We start from the raw sequence: 23310 nt of genomic DNA, 5'->3' as shown, positions 1-23310 counted from the left end.
AAAGAAAGAAAGAAAGAAAGAAAGAAAGAAAGAAAGAAAGAAAGAAAGAAAGAAAAAGAAAGAAAGGAAGGAAGGGCCTTGGGAACTGAAAACCAGAAGCCTGTATTCTAGCTCTGACTTTCTCATTATCTCGGTGACATTGGTGAAGCAATGGCAGCTGTACCTTAATTTTCTTCTCTTGTGTCTTGGGGACACCTTAGGCTGCCCTTCACAGGGTTTATGAGAGAATAGAATGAAATAATAAATATGAAAGAGTAATGAACTATTTAAGGTATTATGTGATTTAAATAATACCAATTTTAATGTTATTAATTATTTCTCCTCTACTTTTCCTTTCATATCCATCCTGACTTTTTTGCTCACAAACAGAAGAGGAGTTGAGATCATAAAGCCTGAGCTTTAGGGAATCTCAGGGTTGTGAAGAACTAGTCCAACCTCCCAGTCCAGCTCAGGAATCCCTCTCCTAAGGGGAGATCAGAGAACAAAAGTGACTCACCCAAGATCAGATGCCAGGACTCCCTATCTTTTGCCCTCCCTATTATGCATTCTTCATGCATTACAAGGAGCGATGAGGGAGGGTGAGGTGCTGAGCAGGATACAAAGGAAGGTAAACTGTCGATGAGGTGGGTTGGCTACATACTGGTTGGCCTTTGATATTACACTAAGAGACTAAACGGTTTAGATTTGATCAGTTAGGAAGTGGTGGTGTTTGGGCAGAAGAGCAGCCCATGGTGATGGTTTTGTTGTTTTGTGGGTGGTTTTTGTTGTTTTTGTTTGTTTGTTTGTTTTTTAAGATTGATTTATTTGAGAGAGAGAGAGCACAAGCAGGATGGGCAGAAGGAGAGGGACAGAGAGAATCACAGACTCCCCACTGAGGGTAGAACGCAATGTATGGCTTGATCTCACGACCCTAGGATCCTGACCTGAACCAAAACCAAGAGTCCCGATGTTTAACCCACAGCGCCATCCAGGTGCCCCCGTGATGATGGTTCCAAGGACTGTGGCAGCACTATGGTAGAGGAAAAGGGTATGATGGAAAGATGTGATAGGAAACAACTGTAAGTAATCAGTGACTAACCAGAAGGAGCAGGTCGGGGAGTGATGATGGTAAAAGTCTATCCACGTTCTCGCCTGTGTCCGTCCATCATCCCCAGATGTCTGAGAGCTTGCTGGGCTGAGTGTGCCAGGCGATAAGTGGGAAGAAATCCGAGTGGTCTTTATGTGCATGGGACAGCAGGGAGACCAGGAAAGACACATTTTCTAAAATGTCAGGTTGGCTTTTCGGTGTCAGGAGCACTCTGTGAGTCATTTTCTTTTAGATAAAGAAGACATCCTTGTGAGCCCTGGGTTTGCTCTTCAGCCCAGGCTGGAGATAAACTGCTAGTGACCAGCTCTGGGGGAGTCCGTACAGGGCTGTGGATGAACTAGGCTATCTGGTGACGTGTGGCTGCTAGCAATGGCAGCCTCTTTAAAGGAGGTGTAGCCCGTTGACCCCAGCTGGCAGCCTAGGAATGCCGTGCCCTCCAGCCCCTGCTTCGGGGCACATCAGAAACATCTCATTGCCTTGCTCTAGCTCCAGCTGCCCTAAGTGTATTTGCTCCAGTGGAATTCTATGCAGTCAGGCAGTGATCACGTGACTCAGGGAAGGAGCGTGGGAGACGCTGGATTAAAAGCAGGATTTGGCCAGTAGAACGTTTACACTGCACATCGCATCTGCTACTTTCGTCCTATAAAATTTGACTTTGCAATAAAATGATTGTCAGTACACATAAGGTTTTTCTAAATTAGCTGCCTAACCTGATAGAACACATCAAAATAATCTCTCCCTCGCTTTTTACAGTAGGCATGTCTTTGGAATGTTGCATATAAATGTATTTGGTATTGAAAATTGAATCATGCTTCAAATGCATCGGGGGAAATTGTTACTTAAAGAAATCCTGTGGTTATTCCTTGAGGAAAGAAGCCTTTTGAAATGAGTAGTAAATAATGTATGGTGGGTTCTTTTATATATCACATTAGCCTAAAGGCACCTGTATCTTAAGTTAAAATAATTAGATAAACTTTTTCCAGAAGTAGTTGGTCATTGTGCAGAATCTAAACCAATACAATTGACATTACGTAAGAGTATTGTCACATCATTCCCCACATTTTTCAGCAAATTAAAGAAGAGTTATGAAGCAATGAGGTGGGGGGGAGGCAGATTACTCTGAAGAAAAAAATGTGGGGAAATTATGTTAAATCTTATGTGATACATAAACCATGACCAGGGATGTAAACCAAAGCCAAATACCTTAAGTAATGTTGAATAGATGTTGCTATAATTCCAATAGTTAGCGTCATTCCCAACCCAACCCAACACAATGAAATGTGAAGCTATTGATAACATTCTTTTAAATTCTAAACAACTACCCCAGATTCCAAAAAATGATTAAACTTTGGGGTAAACAACTATAATATCTTTTAAAAAAATATTCATGACTGGCACATAAGGATGTAATCAAATTACACTAAAATCTTAATAAAAAGAAAAATATATATTCACATCTGCGTGGTGACATTTATAGGATGTAACAGAACATCTCTTGGAGAGCTAAGGATAAATTGGAGTTCAAGAGGACCTTGGAAGTCTTGGCTACTAACACTGGCAAAACCATCAATTTTCCATTCCTGGTGATAAATTTTACATCCAAATAAATCTTGTTTGTTAGGCCATTAAAAAGCCTGTGAGCTCCAAATTTAAGTAGGCACACATTCCCTGGTGGTGAATTGAAGCCACAAACTGGGCCCAAGTGCAGACATCTCCTGTAATCTAATTTTCAAGCACAAAGTTATGGCGAAGCCAAAAATGGCTTCAAGGGCAGGTCTTCCTATCTTCCTAAACACAATTCATAGCACACCCGTGTGCTTTGGGGCCAGGCAAAACTAAAGGTCAACATCATTTCTCCAAAACAGTAGGCCCTGAAGTGAGGGGACAAAGAGGCCAGAACAGGAAAGGGAAGAGAGAAACTTGATGTACAGAGGTCGTTCTCTGTGTCCCGTTGGGTAAGATAAATAAAAGTGAGGAAGTAAAAGAGGATTAATAGTGTATTTAGTAAAATATGGAAGGACTAAAACACCCTGGGACGGGGGGGGGAGGGGGAGAGGAAGCCTCATAGCTTTCTCTTAGAGCAACTGTCCAGATACACAGATGGGGTCAGCTCTGGCTGTGTGGGCCTAGGAAGCCTGACCACAGGCTGCTCTTGCAAAGGAAGTAAGGCAAAAATAGAATTTTCCCATTCTGGGGTGGTGTGCCAGTGATTTTCAGACAGTCAATTTTGAAAAGCCGTGGTGACTTGAGAAATTGACGTTTTAAAAAGTGGGTATGTGGAGGCCAACGTTGTGTTTGAGGACATGGAACAGATGAATGGGCTCCTTATTCCCATGAGGTCACTAAGCAGTGATGGGGGGAGGAGTGCAGGGAAAGCCCTCTCAGACTCCCAGATAGCAGCAGGCCTGGGGAAATTGAAAAGGTCACATTGGGGTGACTCCTTGTTCTTGTCTATTGACTTCTGGGATTTCATGGTCCACAAGGCCAGTTACAGGTGACTCCTTTCACTCTCTGGGTCCCCTTTGCCCCAAGCCATATGTCCCCACATGCTATGCCCACAGCCCCCTGCCCTAACTCCCATTCCATTCTCCTCCCCCAGAAGCGTATCATAAATTCAGCTCTCTTTTTCCCCACAAGGAAAAGACATTGCACTACTTCCTCTACATCTTTTTATCAAGTCCTGACAGAAATCCTGACAGATAAGCATTGTTATCCACATTGTCCGAGAAAGAAACTTAAATAATAATCTTCTCTGATCACAGACCTGATGAGAGGCAAAGCTGGGATTCAGACAAATACTGAGCTGCCTCCAAAACCCTTCCCTCTTAAATCACAGGTCGCTTTCCTCATTCCCTGCCCATCTAAGCAGCCTCTCATGTGGAAGTCTCTGGAAACGACTGTCCAGAGTGGTTTCACCTCGGTTGGCATTAACATCGAGTACAGACCCTCCCAGCACAGCACAGGCCACTTCCCCCCTTCCCTGAATATCCCCCACCTCTGGACCTTTGTAAAAATTGCAGCGGCCAGGGCAGAACACTTTTCTTGCTCTGTATTCTCCATTTTGACCCCTGCATTTATTCTGCCATCATTTATTGAAAGCTTACAATGTGCCAGACACTGTTCTAGGCTCAGAGAACACGGGGACAGATCCCTGCCCTCCTGGAGCCCATGCTCTATCATTGGGAACAGACAAATAACTGTTTCAGGTCGGGCATGTCAGGAAATGAGGAAGAAGAACAAAGCAAGGTAAAGGAATAAACAGGGACAGGGGTCTGTTACATTGGACTGTTAAGGACAGCCTCTCTGGGGAGGTACTTAGAGCAGAAACCTCAAGGGAGGAAGTGAGCAAGCCATGGAAAGATTTAGAACTAGCAAGAGCCAGTCTCTGATGGGAATGGGCTGGATATGAGGAAGGACCATCAGGACGGCCCACATGGCTAAATCTAGTAAAGAAGACAAATGGAGAGCAAGGATGTGGGAGGGGGGAGAGGGATAGACTGGATCATGCCAGGGCCCTCTGGGCTAGGAAAGGAGCTTAGATTTTATGCTAGGGAAATTTATTCTAACAAAATATATCATTGCTTTCACTTTTGGGTGCAATGTCCATTATTTGTAGTACACAAAATTCACTCCTGGCAAGAAAATGGACAGAACATACTAGAGTAGACAGTTCAGTCCACAGAACGTTCACGGGCTGGTGGATTTTAAATAGTTCCTGGCCCCAATAGCAGGATGAGTAGTGGGTAAAAGAGAACTTATTTAAGATTGCAGCCCAACAGCATCCTTTACAATTTATTCTTCCATAAACACACCCTGCACCAATCCTGCCTTGTGTGGTTGTATCTGTATAGAGAGCTGTACGTCTCTGGGTATGCTCTGTTTTCTGTAGCTCTCTTTAAAAAAGTACAGTGGAATAGTGACTGTTTATAGGTTTCAGAGCAGCAGTGATTAGCGAGAGCAGATGTGCATCTAGCCCAGTTACCTGGACTGCTTGTCCTATGGCATCTTCATGTTTGCAGAGCTGATGCCCCTTCTAACACCTACCTACTCGCTTTTAGGCCTGGCTAGGAGTACCCCAGTTCAGCTCCGGCACTACCCACTGAGAGCTAGTGTGGATTCCATAAGTTAGCAGGTGTGATCCCCAGTGAGACTGCCCTGACTTCAGATGCCAACCACACTTTGCGGGTTCCCAGGCCCCCTGCATTTCTGACAGACTGGATATAAATTCAGGGATTCCCACGACCCCTTCAGGCTCAGTGATTCACTAGACCTACTCCAGAAACTCAGGGAAGCACTATACGCATAATTGCAGTGTTATTATAAAGGATACAAACCAGGAGGGCCAGCCAAATGGAGAGATGGATGAGACGAGGTCTTGGGTGCATGGAGGGACACAGAGCTTCCAGGCCCTCTCCTCACAGAATCCAGGCGTGCCACTCTCCCCGCGCACATCAGTGTGTTTACCGACCAGGAAATTCCACCAAACCTCAGTGTTTAGGGTTTTTATTAGGTGTTTATTACCTAAACCTGAATTGTTGAATCATGGGCAACATGATTGAACTCAATGTTCAGCCTCCCTCCCCTCCCCAGAGGTGAGCTGAACTAAAAATCCCAGCCATTTAATCATGCGTGCTTGGTCTTTCCAGTGACTCTCCCCCATCCCGAAGCTGGTCAGGTATGATCCAAGGTGCTGGTGAAGGATAAAGACATTTCTATCATTTGGGAAACTCCAAGGACTTCGAGTCTCCCGCTAGGGAACAGGGACAAAGACCAGCCTGAGTCTTTATTGTACAATAGTGCCCCAGCCAGGGAGGCGGACGGGTCTGGGAGCCTCGAATCAGCAGCTGGGGGGCAGTGGAGGAAGAAGCAAGCTGGAGGAGAAATACAAGACTTAGAAGAGCTTGTGTCGCTATGGGAGCTGTGAACGATTATATATATATGGTTTCAGCTCTCAAGATGTGTACCATCTAACTGAGGAGTCAAGATATATTCTTATTGCAGGAAGCCATTGAAAAGTCAGTCAATGTGCGCTGTAAAATGTCTCAGGGCAGCATCTGAGTCTTCATCAGCACCGAGCCCCTGCGTACAACAGGCAGTCATAACCCGCCATTACATTATCTCATCTGACCGGCTCCATCATGTGTCAGAAACAAGTTCCGCGTGTACCAATCACTCTAGTATTTCTTTGAATTTTTTTATCTTCTCTCAGATTGATATTGTATAAAAGCAAATAATCAGGGAAGTGCTTCAGAAATGGAAAAATGGATAAAAAAACGTAAAACCCAAATAGCCACCTTTTAAAAAATGGAGGAATATATTGGTGAAATGCCCCAAAACTAGGAAGGCAGCAGCTACCATGGGATCGACAATTGCTTCCATGTTGCCTTTGTGCAAGCCTGCTTCATGGCTCATGGCTGTGATTCCTGTTCACCAAAACTCTGTGCCTTTGGTGACTCGGCATTTCATAATTATGATTAGCCAGGAGCCAGCACTCCGGAAGAACCACCATCCTCTGAAGTTACTGTATATTTGACTCTTCTTGTGGCCTCACTTGTGTTCCAGCAGCCCATACCTCTGCTTCATCATTTGCAAGCCCTCTTGTTCATCCTACCTGAAATGACCTCACTTCTTGTCACCATGTAACAGCTGCTTGGCAGAGTTACAGATCATCACCTATGGCTGATCTTGCTCACCCTGTTCAGTACTACATGGCCCAGCAACCCAGCTAGTCAGCTGTTGGTGCATTGAAGACCATGATGGAATTCTTTTTTCTGCTGGGCGCCATTCCGTAGGTGGTCCAAATCCTGGAGCCAGCTAGGCAGTGGTCATGGCTATACTCTGCAAATCTATCATCTGGCTGGCAGTTCAGTCCCATTTTGACATCCCACCCACGTGCCCCGCTCCCAGAAGAGCATATTGGTTTGGACTCAATTCAGATTTTTTTTTTTTTAATTCAGTGTCCCTCAATCCACACGATGTCCTATTGGAAGAATCTAGTGAAGGAATTGTGGCTTTTTGTCGCTAATTGAAGAAGTTTGGCCTGAATGTAAGATTTCTTTGGTGCAACCTGGCCCATCATCTTTGTCCAGCTTTAAGTTTATTGTTAGATCTGTGTTGTGCTGACCCAAAGAACCACTCCAGATCTTTCTCCTGACCACTCCTCAGTTCTTTGGTGATGGACTTTAATTCAGAGGCTGGTAAAGAGGCCGGTGTTGATAAAGTCCAAGGGAAAAAATTTGGGTTTTCCAGAAGAAGGAAATTTCCAGAAATTTCCAAAATTTCCACAAATTTTATCATTAGAATCAAGGAGAAGTCTTGGAGAGTGTTAGAGTATATCCATTTTATAAGAGAGGTGGGAAATAATGAAATGAGCATGGCAAATATGGACTACTCCCATGAGAAATATGTCAGAACCCGTATTTATGGGCAATTTACAAATGACCAAAATACTTATGACTTCCTAGTTGATAGTATCTCAAAACGGTCCTCTCAGCCATTTACATACGTAAATGAAATTTTCTATCTACAGAGACCACTCAGGTACTGTAATGGAATTCTGTCACTCTCCTGAAGCATTGGTCCCGATACTGTAAGTGATAGCCCAGGTTTTAATGGAACCTAGAGAGACTGTAGTTTTGACTATAAGAATTAAGGTTATGCCCCTGTCTCTGCATTATTTTTTTAAAGATTTTATTTATTTGTTAGAGAGAGAGAGAGAGCATGCAAGCAGAGGGAGCGGCAGGCAGAGGGAGAAGCAGGCTCCCCGCTGAGGAAGAAGCCCAATGTGGGACTTGATCTCACTGGGATCATGACCTGAGCCGAAGGTAGATGCTTAACCAACTTAGCCACCCAGGCTCCCTCTGCATTATTTTTAATAGCATTCTTTTCATGCTCAGATGTGTCCCTATTTAGCCAACAAATTGTGTGATTATTCCATCAGTGTGTAAGATGAGTACAGGTAAGGATTTTCATTAAGGTTCATCCAATGATTAGTGGTGTTAAGGTATCATTGGTTAGGTTTTAAAATATCTGGGGTGGTTGCTACCAACTTCAGGTCGGAATCCCCCAGTGATCAGAATCACCCAGAGTGCTATTAAAACACAGATCACTGAGCCCCAACCTTAGAGTTTCTGATTCTGCAGTTCTGGGGTAAGGCCTAGGAACTCATATTCCTATCCATTGCCCAGTTGGTGCTAATGCTGCTAGCCCAGAGGAGACACAGTTTGAGGACCACCAGCTCTTTTCCTCTGTTTGGGTAAAGACAAAGGGGAAGACTTCAAGGTAGCCCATAAGTTAAAAGAAACATTTGAGGAAATGTCTTCATATGAGGGACTAGTGAAAGAACACCAGCTGCCTAGCTGGCCAGCTACAAACTCATTATAATCGGATTACAGTGGTTAAAGCTCTGTGTGGACAAGAGCGACACAGCAGACCCAGCACCGAGCTGTGCTGGGTGATTTTGACATTTGGTGAACATTCCTTAGCATGTTCTCAAGGAAAAAAAAGAACACTCATTATTATTATTATCATTATTATTATTGTTATGATTATCCCAAAGGAGGAATTTTAGTATTTTAGAAGATTTACCCATTTATATGTGTTCCGTAGACACATGTGAGGAAAAAAGGCAGTGAAATTCAAATGGTAGTAGATGCAGTTACTACAACAGATTTTTTTTAAAAAAAGATTTATTTATTGGGGCACCTGGGTGGCTCAGTGGGTTAAAGCCTCTGCCTTCGGCTCAGGTCATGATCTCAGGGTCCTGGGATCGAGTCCCGAATCAGGCTCTCTGCTCATCGGGGAGCCTGCTTCCCCCTCTCTCTCTGCCTGCCTCTCTGCCTACTTGTGATCTCTGCCAAATAAATAAATAAAATCTTTAAAAAATAATAAAAGATTTATTTATTTATTTGAGAGAGAGAGAGAGAGAGAGAGAGAGCGCACCTGGTTGTGCACATGAGGGGAATGGGCAGAGACAAAGAGACAGAATCTTGAGCAGACTCCCCAGTGAGTGCAGAGCCTGATGTGGGGCCCAGCCCCACAACCCTGAGAGCATGACCAGAGCCAAAATCAAGAGTCAGATGCTTAACCAACTAAGTCACCCAGGTGCCCCACTACAACAAATTTTAATTGCACTTGTTATTGCCTTTGATTCTGGTGTTAAAAATTTGGGGAAATGTTTTTTTCTCTAGATATAGCATTTTCTGTAGAGATATTCTGTAAGGACTATATAGACATTCTTAGAGACTCTGTATAGAAAATTATAGACATATCTTCTCTGAACTCCACATATAAATCTATTATTATTAATTCTCCTAATAAAAATAGAGATGAATATGATTATTACATTTGAGAGAAATATCAGTAGAGTCCTGTCAAAATATCTGATAGGACCTACAGAAAAGCTGTTTTGATTCGCCTTTTAAAAGGAAATATACCAATTTGTAGATTAACTGAGACATGCATTGAGCTAAATTATTATTTTTATGACTAAAGCACAAAATGGAACCTATTTGAAGCTCAACATGGTTTGAAAATCCAAAACGCTCTCCAGATTGCTTCTAGAAGATGAGTGCATGAAGATATCCAGACAGACTTTTTTTTATAAAATTTGGACAGACCCCTCTGTAAGAGTCTAGCCCCCAAAATGCTCGGATGTATCTTTCTCTAGGCTGCTGTGAGTTTGCTGCCACAACGACCTATCCATCATTTTCCCAATCATATTTGAAATACAAACATACTTTTGTTTTTGTTGTCGACATTTTTTTATTTTATAAACAGGATGATCTTGATGTAAATATGCTTTTCATCATCATAATCCAGGAGAGTGGTATCCAAAGTACATAAGTAAATATAAATAAAAAGATTCAGAAAAGAGATTATTAGGGGCACCTGGGTGGCTCAGTGGATTAAGCCGCTGCCTTCGGCTCCGGTCATGATCTCGGGGTCCTGGGATCGAGTTCCGCATCGGGCTCTCTGCTCAGCGGGGTGCCTGCTTCCTTCTCTCTCTCTCTCTGCCTGCCTCTCCATCTACTTGTGATCTCTCTCTGTCAAATAAATAAATATAATCTTAAAAAAAAAAAAAAAAAAGAAAAGAGATTATTAAACCATGAATCCAGTAAACTAAAAATAAATTCAGATCATGGTACATTCTAAGGTCAAGAGACTTTAAGTTTTTAATTTTAATTCCAATATAGTTAACATATAGCATTCTATTAATTTCAGGTGTACAATATAGTAATTCAACAATTCTGTACATTACTTATTGCTCATCATGATAATTATACTCTTTTTTTTTTTGGATGCTTAAACTTTATTTTATTTTTTCAGTGTTCCAAATTCATTGTTTATGCTTCACATCCAGTACTCTGTAACAGAAGATGTGTCTTGGGGCACCTGGGTGGCCCAGTCAGCTAAGTGTCTGACTCTTGGTTTTTACTCAAATTATGATCTCATGGGTCATGAGATTGAGCCCTTAGTTGGTCTCCATGCTTGGTGGGGAGTCTGCCTGAAGAATCTCCCCCTCTACCCCTCCCCCACTCACAAGTATGCACTCTCTCTCTCTCTTTCTCAAATAAATAAATTTTTGGAAGGAAGGAAGGGAGAAAAGGAAGGAAGGGAGGGAGGGAGGAAGGAGAGAAAGGAAAAGAAGGGAGGAAGGGAGGAGGGAGTGAGGGAGGGAGTGTCTTTGGTGTATTAGGAGATTTCCACCATCATCCTGGTTCTGCCATGATCTTTCAGTATGTGACTTTGGGTCAGTAGTTTAATTTAAACTATCTTTAAGGATCTCCTCATCTCTATTAGTAAAGGAAATTCTCCAGTGTGTTTGTTAATGTGTAACACCCAGTCCTGTTTTCCATTGTGTAAATCCTCCCACTGGGGCTGATTTTAGGCTACCAGCATGGGGTTACTGAATGCAGATGTTGAAACACAATGGCACGACCCAGTTCTCTTCTCTGGGGGAACAGCCATGTGGTTCTGGCCTAATAAATCATTTAGAGGCTGAATTATCCAGTCTGTTTGCTCACATTAATCATGCTAATGAGATATTTTGATCTCTGAATATAATCTTATCCTGAAATAGTGCTGTCAAGTATCCATTCTCAAACACTCATTACTGACTTCAAAGCCCCCTTGGCTGACATTATTTTGGTAGCCTACTCCTACCACTCTTGCCAAAGCCACCATCAATGCCCACCCGGAGACAGTGGTCTCCCAGTAAGAGTCTCTACCATGTCCATTCTCCATGCAGCAGCCAGAATGTCCTGTTTTATTTTATTTGTGTGTGTGTGCATACGTATGTGTATGTATTTTTGCTGTAAACCAGGAATTGCCAATCGTCTGTTGGAAGCCAGAACCCTCCTATAGCTCCCTCTGTATACAAGGCTGTCCATAACTCATGCCTGTTCATGTCTGGTTCTTTACCTCCTCCAACGCCCCATCTTTCAGGTAGTACCTCACTCCGATCTTCTTTCTGTCCTTCAAATACATCAACATCGTTTTCAGCATTGGGACATTCGCATTATTTCCCCTGCCTGAAACTCTGTCCCCTCATTTCTGTGCAAAGTTATCTCCTTCTTGTCAGTCAGACATCACTCCCCAATAGCCACCTTCATGGCCTACCCAGTCTACAATAACACCCTCTTCCCTTAAGATAATTTTCAAGCCATCATTTTCTTCATAGTGCTTACCCTTATCTGAAATTATTTCATTTACGTTTATTTATTGCCACCTCCACCCCCTTTCGTTATTCACCTTCCATTAGAATATTAAGCTCCAAAACAGCAAGGACTCTTTCTGAGCTGTTTACTGTTTTAGCCAGTACCTGGAAGAGTCTTTGCTACTTAGTGGGTGCTCATTAAGTATATGGTGAAGAAAAAGAGAAAGGAAGGATTTTGGTTTTGGATTATTAAAGAACAAACAAAAAGAAAAGTAGTTTATCCTAATAATTTAATCTTATAATCTAATAATTTATCTTATTGAAAAAATAGGTTGCCCAGCTTACCAATGTTCATTACTACCACAGGCAACAACTAATCAGCTATCCATTTTACCAATAACACGTGGCAGATACCCATGTCATGCAGGTTCTATCAAATGGAAGACAGAAGAAGAAATCAGAAATGGATGCTCAAAAGTTTATAAACTTTGAAATTTGTCCTCTGTGTAATTGTTGACCCCATTATTAACTAATGATATCATAAAGGTTATCCAAATGGGACAGGAAGAAGTAAAACTATCACTATTTGCAGTTGATGTGATATTATATGTAGAAAATCCTGAAGACTCCACCAAAATAAAAACCTGTGAGAGCCAATCAACAAGTCCGAAAAAGTTTCGGGATACAAAATCAGTACATAAAATTCTGTTGTGTTTCTATACACTAATAATGAACTATCAGAAAGAAAAATTTTTTTAAATGTCATTTACAATTGCATCAAAAAGTATAAAACACTTACAAATAAATTTAACCAAGGATATGAAATATTTGTATAATGAAAACTATAAGACATTAATGAAAGAAATGGACAAAATCACAAATAAATGAAAAGATACTCCATCCCCACATATTAGAATGAATATTGTTAAAATATCCATCTTGCCCAAAGCAATCTAGAGATTCAGTGCAGTCCCTATCAACATTCCAATGGCGTTTTTCCAAGAAATAGAACAAATAATCTTAAAATTGGTATGGAACCACAGAGAAATCTCAAGTAGCCAAAGCAATCTTGAGAAAAAAGAACAAGGCTGGAGGCATCATGCTCCCTGACATCAAGCAATAGGGATCTAAGGGAATGCTGGTGCAGGTCCTTTGACTCCTTGCTCACTCACATCTGCCTGGACACAAGCCTTCTGCTCACTGCATCATCAAGACCCATGACTGGGTTCCAGTCCCTGGGTCTTGGACCACCGTGGTTCTCAGAATGAGCTGGCCAATGGCTCAAAGGAGCCCAGAGTGCTGGACTCCATCCCCTGCTCTCTGGTTACTGCTCCAGGTTGGCTCTATGCCCTATCCCTCATAGCCCCCCGACTGCCCCGCTTCCCAGGCACCCTATAGCCAGAGACTTCTGCCCCTTAGTGTTTCTGGTTCTTGACCAGCAATCGTATGAGTTATTGGCAGCAGCCCTAAGCTACTGTTGGGCCCAGGCCCTCTTGGCCTCCTAATCAAGGATCACCCTCTTTCTCACTGTGGCTCTGCCCCTGGGTGCCTGGTCAGCTGGGAGCCGATCAGAACCCTGCTGTTGGCAGATGTAGCTGACATGTTGTGTAGACACCTGGTATTAGCTGTGTCAGGGGTGAGAAGACTTGGGCCAAGAGAACCCACACGTAGTTTTGCTTTTGTGTGTAGCCACTTACTTGCCTCTCATCAGGGAGGGCAGGAAGCTCCTAAGAGGGAGGCTGGGAAGTAGTTCAGGACGAGCAACCGGAATAGGAAACAAGGTGGGTTTTCGGGGGCCATAGTTTCTGCTCACAGTCCAGCCTGCTGTCCGTGGTGGAAGCTGCCACCAGCCACCATGGGCACAAAACTAAGCTGAAGGGTCCTCATCACATCTGTACCAGCAGCACCTGTTTCTCAGGTCACTATGCAGAGCCCTTCTAGCCAACACAAGTGCGTTTTCAGGTTACCTGGTGTGGGCAGGCTTCGGAGAGCCCAGTTCTCAATGTCCTAGACAGCCAAGGCCACCAGCTGGCAGGCAGCACCCCCCTCCACAGGGAGTCTCTGGTCGGCCTTGTGCCTAAGTGCCTCAGCCCATGGCAGGAGGCCGCAGCCCTCCTTACCAGCTACCGTCACCACTTCCTGGCTCCCCCTGCAGTTTGGGAATGTCAGAGGGCAGGAATCTTGACCGGTGAGTCTCCGAAACTCCAGAGCCTAACCCTCGAAGACAGTTTTGCAGAAGTTTGTTCCACTGTTTTGACCCACTTCTCACCTGAGGAGGACCAAGCTCATTTGCTTCACTCTGGCTCGCTAAGCTGAGGAAGCCACAGAGAGGGGGGCCTCTATGCATCCACCTCTGCCAACACTCGAGCCTTGGGGCTGTGGGGCAATGAACATCCCTGTTCTGCTGCCCACCACACATGGGCCATGGGTCATGCCCGCTCCCACCTTGGCTGTGCTGCAGAGGAAAGAGGGGGTTGTGGGATTGAACGAGCTTCCAGTCTCTCTGATTGGTCGCCTATTTGATTCCAAACCCACAGCCCCGCTAAGATAAAGAGCTTTGTTACATTGTTTCATAACCATACACCACTCTTACGTGGGACCTATTTCTCTCTCTGCCTTCTGGAGCAATGACTACTTCCTGTCAGGCTTCCCGGCTAGCAGCCCCCTTCCCATCCACTCGCTGGAGGCGGTGCCGTGGAGGGGGGCCAGATAGGAGCGGAGCAGGGACACCAGCGGTCATTGTCACTGAGCATTGGGTTAGGTGCCTTCCAGAGCTAAAAAGTAGGGGCCCCAACCTCTATACCTCTCGCGTCAGCAGTCCAAGGATACTTTGTGTTTGTGTAGTGATTTGTAATGTTCAAACCAGTTTCGCCTACATAATGCAGACTTGATCTCTGAGCAGTTAGATTTTTAAAATATTTCAAGGTCTGACAATGCCACTCTAAAGGGATTTTGTTGCTTTACAAAAATCATTCGATACAGATTTGCTTTGGATAACTACCACATTTCAAATTGTTCAAACCACGCAAATTTGGTGCTCTACTGCATTTGTGGGAACCCGCCAGTTGCAGAAGAAAGATACAGGAAGATATGAATACAGAATAAACAGAGAGATACAGAAGGAATATACAGTTAATAAGGCTGGCAAAGGAATCTTCCAGTTCTGTAACATGTCATTTTTTTTTAACACATAGAATGAGTTACCGAGTTTTTCATTTATTTGTCAATCCCAGAATAGTGTTTTAATTTCAAAGGACACAGCTAGATCCTTTCTGTCCCCTCCAGTCCCTAAAGTTTGTCAGACAAGTGTATATTTTCCAGCTCATCCTTCCCTCCTCATGAATGAACCCAGGGTCTGCATCTGAACCCCCATGAGAACCAGCCTATTTGTTTCCCACATTAGCAATACTTGTCAGATGCGGGTGTGATGTTTAAGGTAACAAGGCTAGAAACCCAGATGCCAGTGTTATGGGTGTCCCTTAAGTTTTTGAGATCATGCCTTACCTGCCATTGAGGTCACCATATTGGTGAGAAGGTGGGAAGACCCCATGTCTCTACTCCATTGAGCAGAGACTGCGTTGGGATACATGAAGCATTCCCCCCCTAGCCAAAGTGATTCCTTTCACTTCACAAAGAATCCTTGTTCCAGGTTATTTGTGTGGGTCTCAAGTTCCCAGAAAGGAGCAATGGTGCTTCCCCTCAGGGACCTTCCAGTAAGTAGGTAGTATTTGCATTGCTAGTGTTCCTTCAGAGAGCAATTTCTGCTGACGTCTTCAAACCAGAAGGCAAAGAGGAATGCAGCGGGTCATACTGAGGCTTTGGGGAAATGGTTATACTTGTCAGCCTAGGAGGGTTTGTAAATGATTTCAGATTGGAAAATGCAGTATAAACAGAAGGCTTAGAAGAGAGATGGTAACCAAGACCTTAGCAAAAATGGTCTTGTGGCAGCACATTCTAAGCATAGTCAGGGAGAGTGGAAACAGAGGTGAAGGTCTCTATTAAATGGTTTATTGGCATTCCATGACAATACAATACATGGTATGTTCAGTGTGTAGCCCCATTAACAATACTTTAGAGCACTCTGCAAAATTGCCGTGAATGTCAAGTGTTGATACATTTTCATCAGTGTCTGCATATGGATCTGAGAGACTGCCTAGAGGCTTCGTGTTTCTTGTTTTCAATAAGTAAACCTCTAGCATGCCCCAGAAGTAACCAAGGGGGCTCAAATTATTATATTCTCACTGTGGTCTGCTTTTCTTGGCAAGTTCAAAAGCTAAGCAATGACCCCTCCATTAGTTGTGGAGAAGTAGTCCAGTGCAGTGAAAGGAGCACAAGATTTCCAGTTGCACAGGGTGGGAGGCCAAGGGCTGGTCCAGCCACTTACAACACCTGTGTGACCTTGGGCAAGAAACAAACCCTTTTCCTGCCTCAGTGTCCTCATCTATAAAATGAGGATGGTAATAGTCTCCACCTTGTGGAATTGTTGTGGACTTTTGCCAGAGCATGACTAAAGTGCCTAACACTTGCTAGGCAGCCAACAGCTGGGATCAATTACTATGATGAAGAATACAGACCTTGTTTCCTCTTTAGCTTACAAACAGACAACTTTTAATGGGTACCTAGTAGAGCCTTCACCAAAGCTTGGCTCATCCATCCCATTTACTACTACTACTACTACTACTACTACTACTACTACTACTACTACTACTACTTCCTCTTTTTCTTCTTCTTTTTCATTATGTTCAGTTAGCCAACATATAGTGCATCATTAGTTTTTGGTGTAGTGATCAGATAAAGGGCTGGTATCTGAGATCTATAAAGAACTTATCAAACTCAGCATTCACAGAACAAATAATCCAGTCACGAAATGGGCAGAAGACATGAATAGACACTTCTCCAAACATACAAGTGGCTAACAGACATACAAGTATCTAGCAGACACATGAGAAACTGTGCAACGTCACTAGCCACCAGGGAAATACATTACATTACTTCTTAATCTCGCTCTGATGTGGGGAGAAATCCTTATAATCCTACATGTTCTTGAGCCCATGGCCAGTGACGCATCATCAGGGATAGTTTCCATAAAAACTGTTCCATTATGTAATGTGGATGAACTTGTCCAGAGGTGGAAATCAAGTGCAGGGACATCTGCCACTGTACTTAAGACCTCCAGGAAATCTAAACTTTCTAGGTTTCAGGCTGGGCATTTGTAACAGGCTGAGCTTGGCTTATGTGGTTTCAAGGGTCACATCTAGCCTCAACACTGTTTCTGTTGGCTCCCTTGGGGAGCTCGAGGCTTGTCTCAGCAATTTGATTTGTGGAACTTGCCTTGAATTCGTGGCTCACAGAAGGATGAGCTGGAGGAGACTCAGAGACCACCTGGGTTCACATTCTGGTCTTACAAATGAGGAAACCGGGACTCAGAGAGCCAGGCTCCTCCATTCCCTTAAATCATGTAGCTAGTTTTCGGTTGCTCTAAAACCAGAACCCAGGAGTTCTGACCCCTAGGTCCGTGATCTTTCCATCAGACCACATTGCCTCTTTGGTACAAATGAGGTATCATGCTGAAGAATTAGACATGAAAACAGCACAGCTAACCTTGAGGGACAACTGACCCCCTAACCATTTTATTGAATAACTGCAAAAGTAAATAAGTCAAATTGATCTGACTATTGAACGTACTATTTTAAAGATTTTTTTTCATTTCAGGTCATCTAGAAAGATACATTATTTTTAGAATCTAGGGATAGCTAGAGGGTGACAGCACGCTCTGGGAGTCCTTTCTCAGAACCATAACTGGTTTATCTCTGAGCTTTGCATTTTAGAACCTTCGAGAAGCTCTGAATTTCCACTCATCGAGTTACTAGGTTCTTACACTGTAACCTCAGAGCCTAACAGTTAATCTTGAACTTCTTCGAGTTTATGCTACCCTGTGGTCAAATATTTTCATTCCTGGTGGAAGAAGGAAATGATTTCATATTGACTAACAGAAGTCGACATGGGAATCTGCTAGTCATGTGCGTGACCACAAGATGTACGTAGCCTATATGAGTAACTGGGAAGTAACGGATCAAATCAATCTGCTTTGTTAGATGGCAGTCACCCTACACATCAATAGGGTAAGGAAGTGGTGTCCTGTTCTGTACGTCCATCTTGCAGTTCTGGCTTGGACAAAAATCCAAGGTCTCACCTGCTCAGTTTGAGCCTTCCATGGAACCCACTCCTTTGTGCCATAAGAGCAGAAAGAGAAACCTTGGGGCATTTAATTGGGGGCCACTTTTGATGAAAAGTATATGCAGCATTTTTTCTGAGCACACTATTGCATTTGAGTTAATTTTGGTGAAAAAAAAAAAAAGTGCTTCCTGCACTCATTTGAAGAAACATCAGTTGTGAACATTATTTTTAAAAGACTGGCTTTACTTATAAGAAAGGGGACAGAGAGCAATTTAGGTTTTTTTTTCCCCCCATTTTAGTGAGAGATGTAAAACATTCATGTCAAGTTCCTTAAAAATTAAGGAAAGAATCTACAGAACACTCAATACTGAAAAGAAGTCTTAATTACACGTGGTATGTAGGTTTCAGATTATGGTCTGTTGATGTAGAGGGGAAGGCCAGAATAAAACAAAAGCACAAATGTGGGAGAGAAGAGACTGAAACAGGCAAACAGGCAGAAACAGAGAAAGATAAAAGTGGCAAAAGAAAGAAAGGTGAGGAAAACCAAAACGGGATTAGAAAGAAGAACAGCTTTGGGGGACTACGAGAAAGGACCGTAGAGCCCACAAGCCCAGGCTCGTCCTTGCTTTCACCAGCCTTTGGCAGAAGTCTCACCCTCCACCTAGTCTGGAACTATGCTGGGGTTTGCTGGCTATTGTTCTCCCAGTGCCCAGCACAGATGTGGTAAACCCAGAAAGAAAGAGTAAATGAACAGATGAACACAGGGACAAGTGAAGGGTGAGCATGTAGGTGGAGTCCCGACCCTGGACACCTAAGACAAGATCTCTTCAAATTTGGTTTCACAGAGTCTTACCCATGTTCTCTTTGAAGTAGTGATGTTGTTGGCTAAGCATCAGAGCAGTGGTTTCCTTCTGTTTCTTTTGGAGACTTTCCGAAAGTTAATGATCTCACCATCCTGACCCTGGGTATCACCATGTCCATTAGCAACTGCTTACTCCAGACCCAGCTGTCGGAAGCTCTCCAACCCTTCTGGTCCATCAGCGCCCCCCTAGAATCCCTATCCTGGTACAAACCAGCTCTCCTGCCCCAGAATACTGCCTTCCTAGCTCTCCCAAAACCATCCCTAGTCATTCAGCCCACTTGATGGCAGCTGCCTATTTCCCTAGCCCTTCTAAACTGAGGGCCCTGCTGACTGGGTTGCTCTGCACTAAGGACTCATCACATCTTCACCCGCACGTGAAAATACCATTTTCAACCCTTTCCCATCACTTCCCTCCTGCTCACTCCTGTACATTCCAGCATAGATTTTGGTCCTTGGCCACCCACAGCCTCCTTATCCACCCCAACCACTGATGTCCTTCAGGAAGACCTCAAGGACTTTGTGCACAATTCACCCAAAGATTAGCCCCTGCAAATTCAGTGATTTTTTTTTTTAATTGTGAAGACACATTACATAAAATTTGCCATTTTTAAGTGTACCATTGTTCAGGATTAAATACAGTCACATTACCATTACTACAGCCCGTTCCAGAGATTGCGTCTTCCCTAATGGAAACTCCACACCCACTAAATACTAACTCCCCCAATTCCCTGACACTTTAGCAGATTGAAGGCACTCTCGCCCTAAAATCTTCACTTCCTGAAGTTGTTCTACCTTCAGAATCTTCGATTTTCTCATTCCACTTTCTGTCCATAGTCTTCCGTCTTGCCTTGCAAGAGACCTTGATGCAGACGGGTCTGGGTTGGGGTCCCAGCTAAACCACGTGCTAGCCTCAGTTTCTTCATTTGTAAAGCTCCAACCATCGATAACACTGTGAAGAATACAGATACTAGACAGATAAGAGAACTGAGTTAAGTGAGCTGTTGAAAGGATTAAGTGCTTGTAGAGCTGGGAGCCCAGGTTGGTTCTCCATCCCGCCTGCCAGGCCACGTGTTAGCGTGTTAGCGTCCTGCACTCCAGCCAGCACTCTGCGGACAGCCCTAGCTTCCCTACACCGTGTCTTTCTGATACCATCCTTCGTCAGTCCAGCTCTCTGCCTCACCTGCACATTAACCTGGCGGTTGTGAAATCATGGTTTTTGCAGGCGTTATGACAAGGCATGGTTTCCCACTTTGCTGGGCCACCCATCCTACCCTAGAAGTGTTTCATGGATCCTTAATTGGCTTCCTCCTCCCACTCGCTCCAACAGCTCTTCCAGATCTTTCCCCTTCCGGTCCATCTCCCAACCCTGCCACTACTCCAGCAGTTAACATGTATCCCTTTCATCTGCGTAGACCAGAGCTCTGAAACTGCAGTGCAAGTAGGAATCATGAACTTCGCCAAAGACATTCTGGTTTGGAAAGAGGGAATGGGATTGAAATCTGCAGTTTTAACAAGCAACCCCTGAGGATTTTGATATATACAGTGCACAGTCCACTTTTCATGGAACGCTATCCTAAGCCACAAGCCCCTTGGAGCAGATACCTTATCTGATTTTCACCTCTAAATACCAGGCCAAAGATGCAGAAGGGGAGATTGAATGAATGAATTTGGCTGTCACTCTGCACTTCAAATTAATTTAAGTTACCATCCTCCTTTGGAAATACTAATTAGCCACAGCTCTTTAAGTGCAGTTTCAAATTCTTTAATATGTTTCTTCTTTAATTCTTTATCTGCCCTTTTTATTGTGTTGGGGGTAGGGAACCATAAAGAACTTGTTGTTTTCTGAGTGGTGACAGTAACTACAGGACACCAGCAACAGCCCCATGGCTGGACAAGATTGAGAAAGAAGGACAGAGATAGGTCCGACCTCAGGGGAAGAAAGTAAGTACTCATGGGCCCTCATTCTAATGACTGGCCAGGCAGAAGTCATAGCAACCACCACAGTCAGTGGGATTCTCTGAAGTGGGAGGAATTTTTTTTTTTTTTTAGGATGTTATTTATTTATTTGACAGAGAGAGACAATAAGAGACGGAACACAAGCAGGGGGAGAGGGAGAAGAGAAGCAGGCTTCCCACCAAGCTGGGAGCCGGATGCGGGGCTCAATCCCAGGACCCTGGGATCATGACCCAAGCCAAAGTCAGCCACTTAATGATGACTGAGCCACCCAGGTGCCCCTGAAGTGGGAGCTATCTTAAGCGGGGAGATCACGCTAGAAATGTTGGGAAAAGGTGACCTAGAGAAATAGGGAGGTAAATAGCGATGCAGGCTGACATCCCCAGTTGGTAATGGAAAGGTTCACCTGGCTTCCAATCCTAGCTCTGCCATTCCCTTGCTTGTCAAATGGGTGTTTAAACTGTTGGGGTGGCTCATTATCTCATCTGTAAAATGGGGGCAATATGATTTACCTTGTAAGCTCTTTTGAGGATTGAAAAGTTCACTGTAAGTAATGCAGGGTGCTTCTATGATGTTAAGCAATAAGAGTTTTTAAAAGAACCGGGCATCAGGTGAGCTCCTTGTTTTTCCAACAATGGAGGGCTACACACACACACACACACACACACACACATACCCCTACACCCAGTCTGCCTAGAAAAACAGAAGTGGTATCAGCTATTGCCCTCTGGGGAAGTGTAACTCTGAAACCTCATCCTCACTGTAATAAAATAGTTTCCAAAGGGAGCAGACAGAGTAACCTAGGGCCATGCCCTCCCACTTCCCTCTTGCCTGAGCGGAGTTCAGAGCCCATCTTGGGGAAGTGGGTGGTGAACTAGTTTGGCATGGGTGGCCGGAACTGAAACATTTCTTTTACCACCCTCCTATTCTGCTGCCCCTTTCTTTTCTGGGGAGAGGGGGTGGGGGGGGATAGGGGAGAAAGAGCTCATGCCTCTACTGTACACACACATACTTGGATCTGTTCTCTGTAGCCTCCAGACCCAACCTCCTCATTCACCAGGATTCATTGGATCCCTTTTGAGCTCAGTGTGCTCTGCTGAATGATGCACCCAGGACCCACCTGGGAGCCCACAGGAAGTTTGTCCCGATATTTAAAATCTTCCTCCAGCTCATGAAAACCAAAGCCTAACCTGCCCTTCATTCCCACCCACAGACCACCCCAGGGCCTGGCCAGAAAGAGTCCCTTTGCTTTGAGTACTAAGAAACTTTGATTTAAACATTTAATACTAATGAGCCCCTATGACCCCTCTTTACAGAACTCCAGGCTCCCTTCCAATACTTATTCCCTCACTCTTGAACATGTATTTGCTTCTAGGAGAAGAATTTAGACTGGTTTCCTCGGATGCGAGCCATGTCCCTCGTTAGCAATGAAGGTGATGGTGAGCAAAATGAGATTCGGAACCTGCAGGAGAAGTTGGAATCCACCATGAGCTTGGTCAAACAGCTGTCGGCACAGCTGGCAGAGCTCAAAGAGCAGGTCAGTGTGCTCGGGGAGCTGGAGCTGCCGCTGGGTGGGGTGAGTCAGGGGAGACCTGAGGTTCCTGGGAGCAGGACTGTTATTCACAGAGAGCTGTAAAGTCCAATAGGGACCCCCAACACTGTGCTATGAGAACCACATCTCTGCAGGTCACTAGTGTGACTCTTCTCCACCTATGGGAGTGGGGGGATGGGGGGAGAAGGCACAAAGCACAAAATACAAGGGCCTCTTTGCACTTTTTGATAGAAAATTATATTTTCTGCCATCCTAGCAATTACTAAACTCATCGGGAAGGCAGATCGTCATCCGGACCTGTCATTTCAATGCTATAATCAACCCCTTCATCGTGTGAAATTATTAGCAGTAGTAAAAATACTATCAAAAGTAGCTGTGATAACTATTCAAATGACTACCATGATGGTGATGATTATCTGACAAGTCAGAGCTGCTTGAAAAGAACCATGGTTCCTGTTTTTAAACCACAGAGAGGGATTTGCCTTTTCTCTCTCTCTCTCTCTCTCTCTCTCTCTCGGTGGAAATTCACTTAAAAAAAAAAAATCCACCCGCCTTTTTTTTTTTTTTTTTTTGTAACTATATTCTGGAGGATGCCAGACAGACTGTAGGTGCTTGGGAAATATTAACCCCACATTGCGTAGCCCACCAGCACTGTGGAAAAAGTGAGAAAATGAGCTCAACACACTCTCTCTTTCCCTCCAGATGACAGAACAAAGGAAGAATAAGCAGAGACTGGGCTTTCTCGGATCAAACACACCCCATGTGAACCATCACATGCCATCACACTGAGACCATGGTGGGGGAAGCCGTGACTAGCCTTTCATCAGTGTCCTGCCTGATCACTGAATAAAGAACTGAGACGGAGGGGAGTGAACAGTGCCTATTGTTGAAAGTTAAAAACAACCAAGTGCCAAGATGTTGAGTGGTTTAGCTCTGAGAACAATTTATAACTGTGTTTTCATGGTTGAGAAGACCAAACTTAAAAGCTAGAAAGCACACATCACGCATTCTTAATGTAACGT

General features: G+C 44.0%; 1 protein-coding gene across 2 annotated transcripts in view; it reads left to right on the top strand.

The window, feature by feature from the left end:
• Positions 1–23190, top strand: part of LOC111159979 (inositol 1,4,5-trisphosphate receptor type 2) — a 490010-nt gene extending 466820 nt beyond the window's left edge. For both annotated transcript variants that reach the window (XM_022522705.1, XM_022522706.1), the window contains exons 56-57: positions 22112–22273; positions 22991–23190. In XM_022522705.1, the coding sequence (XP_022378413.1) occupies positions 22112–22273; positions 22991–23077 (249 nt within the window). In that variant the 3' untranslated portion in view covers positions 23078–23190. The remainder of the gene's footprint in view (positions 1–22111; positions 22274–22990) is intronic.
• The last annotated feature ends 120 nt before the right edge of the window (positions 23191–23310 follow it).

This window comes from Enhydra lutris, unplaced genomic scaffold (genome assembly GCF_002288905.1).
Source record: "Enhydra lutris kenyoni isolate GAN:26980312 unplaced genomic scaffold, ASM228890v2 scaffoldscaffold72, whole genome shotgun sequence".
NCBI lineage: Eukaryota > Metazoa > Chordata > Mammalia > Carnivora > Mustelidae > Enhydra > Enhydra lutris.
The sequence above is the reverse complement of the archived record's forward strand: the minus strand, read 5'-3'. Positions and strand labels throughout refer to the sequence as shown.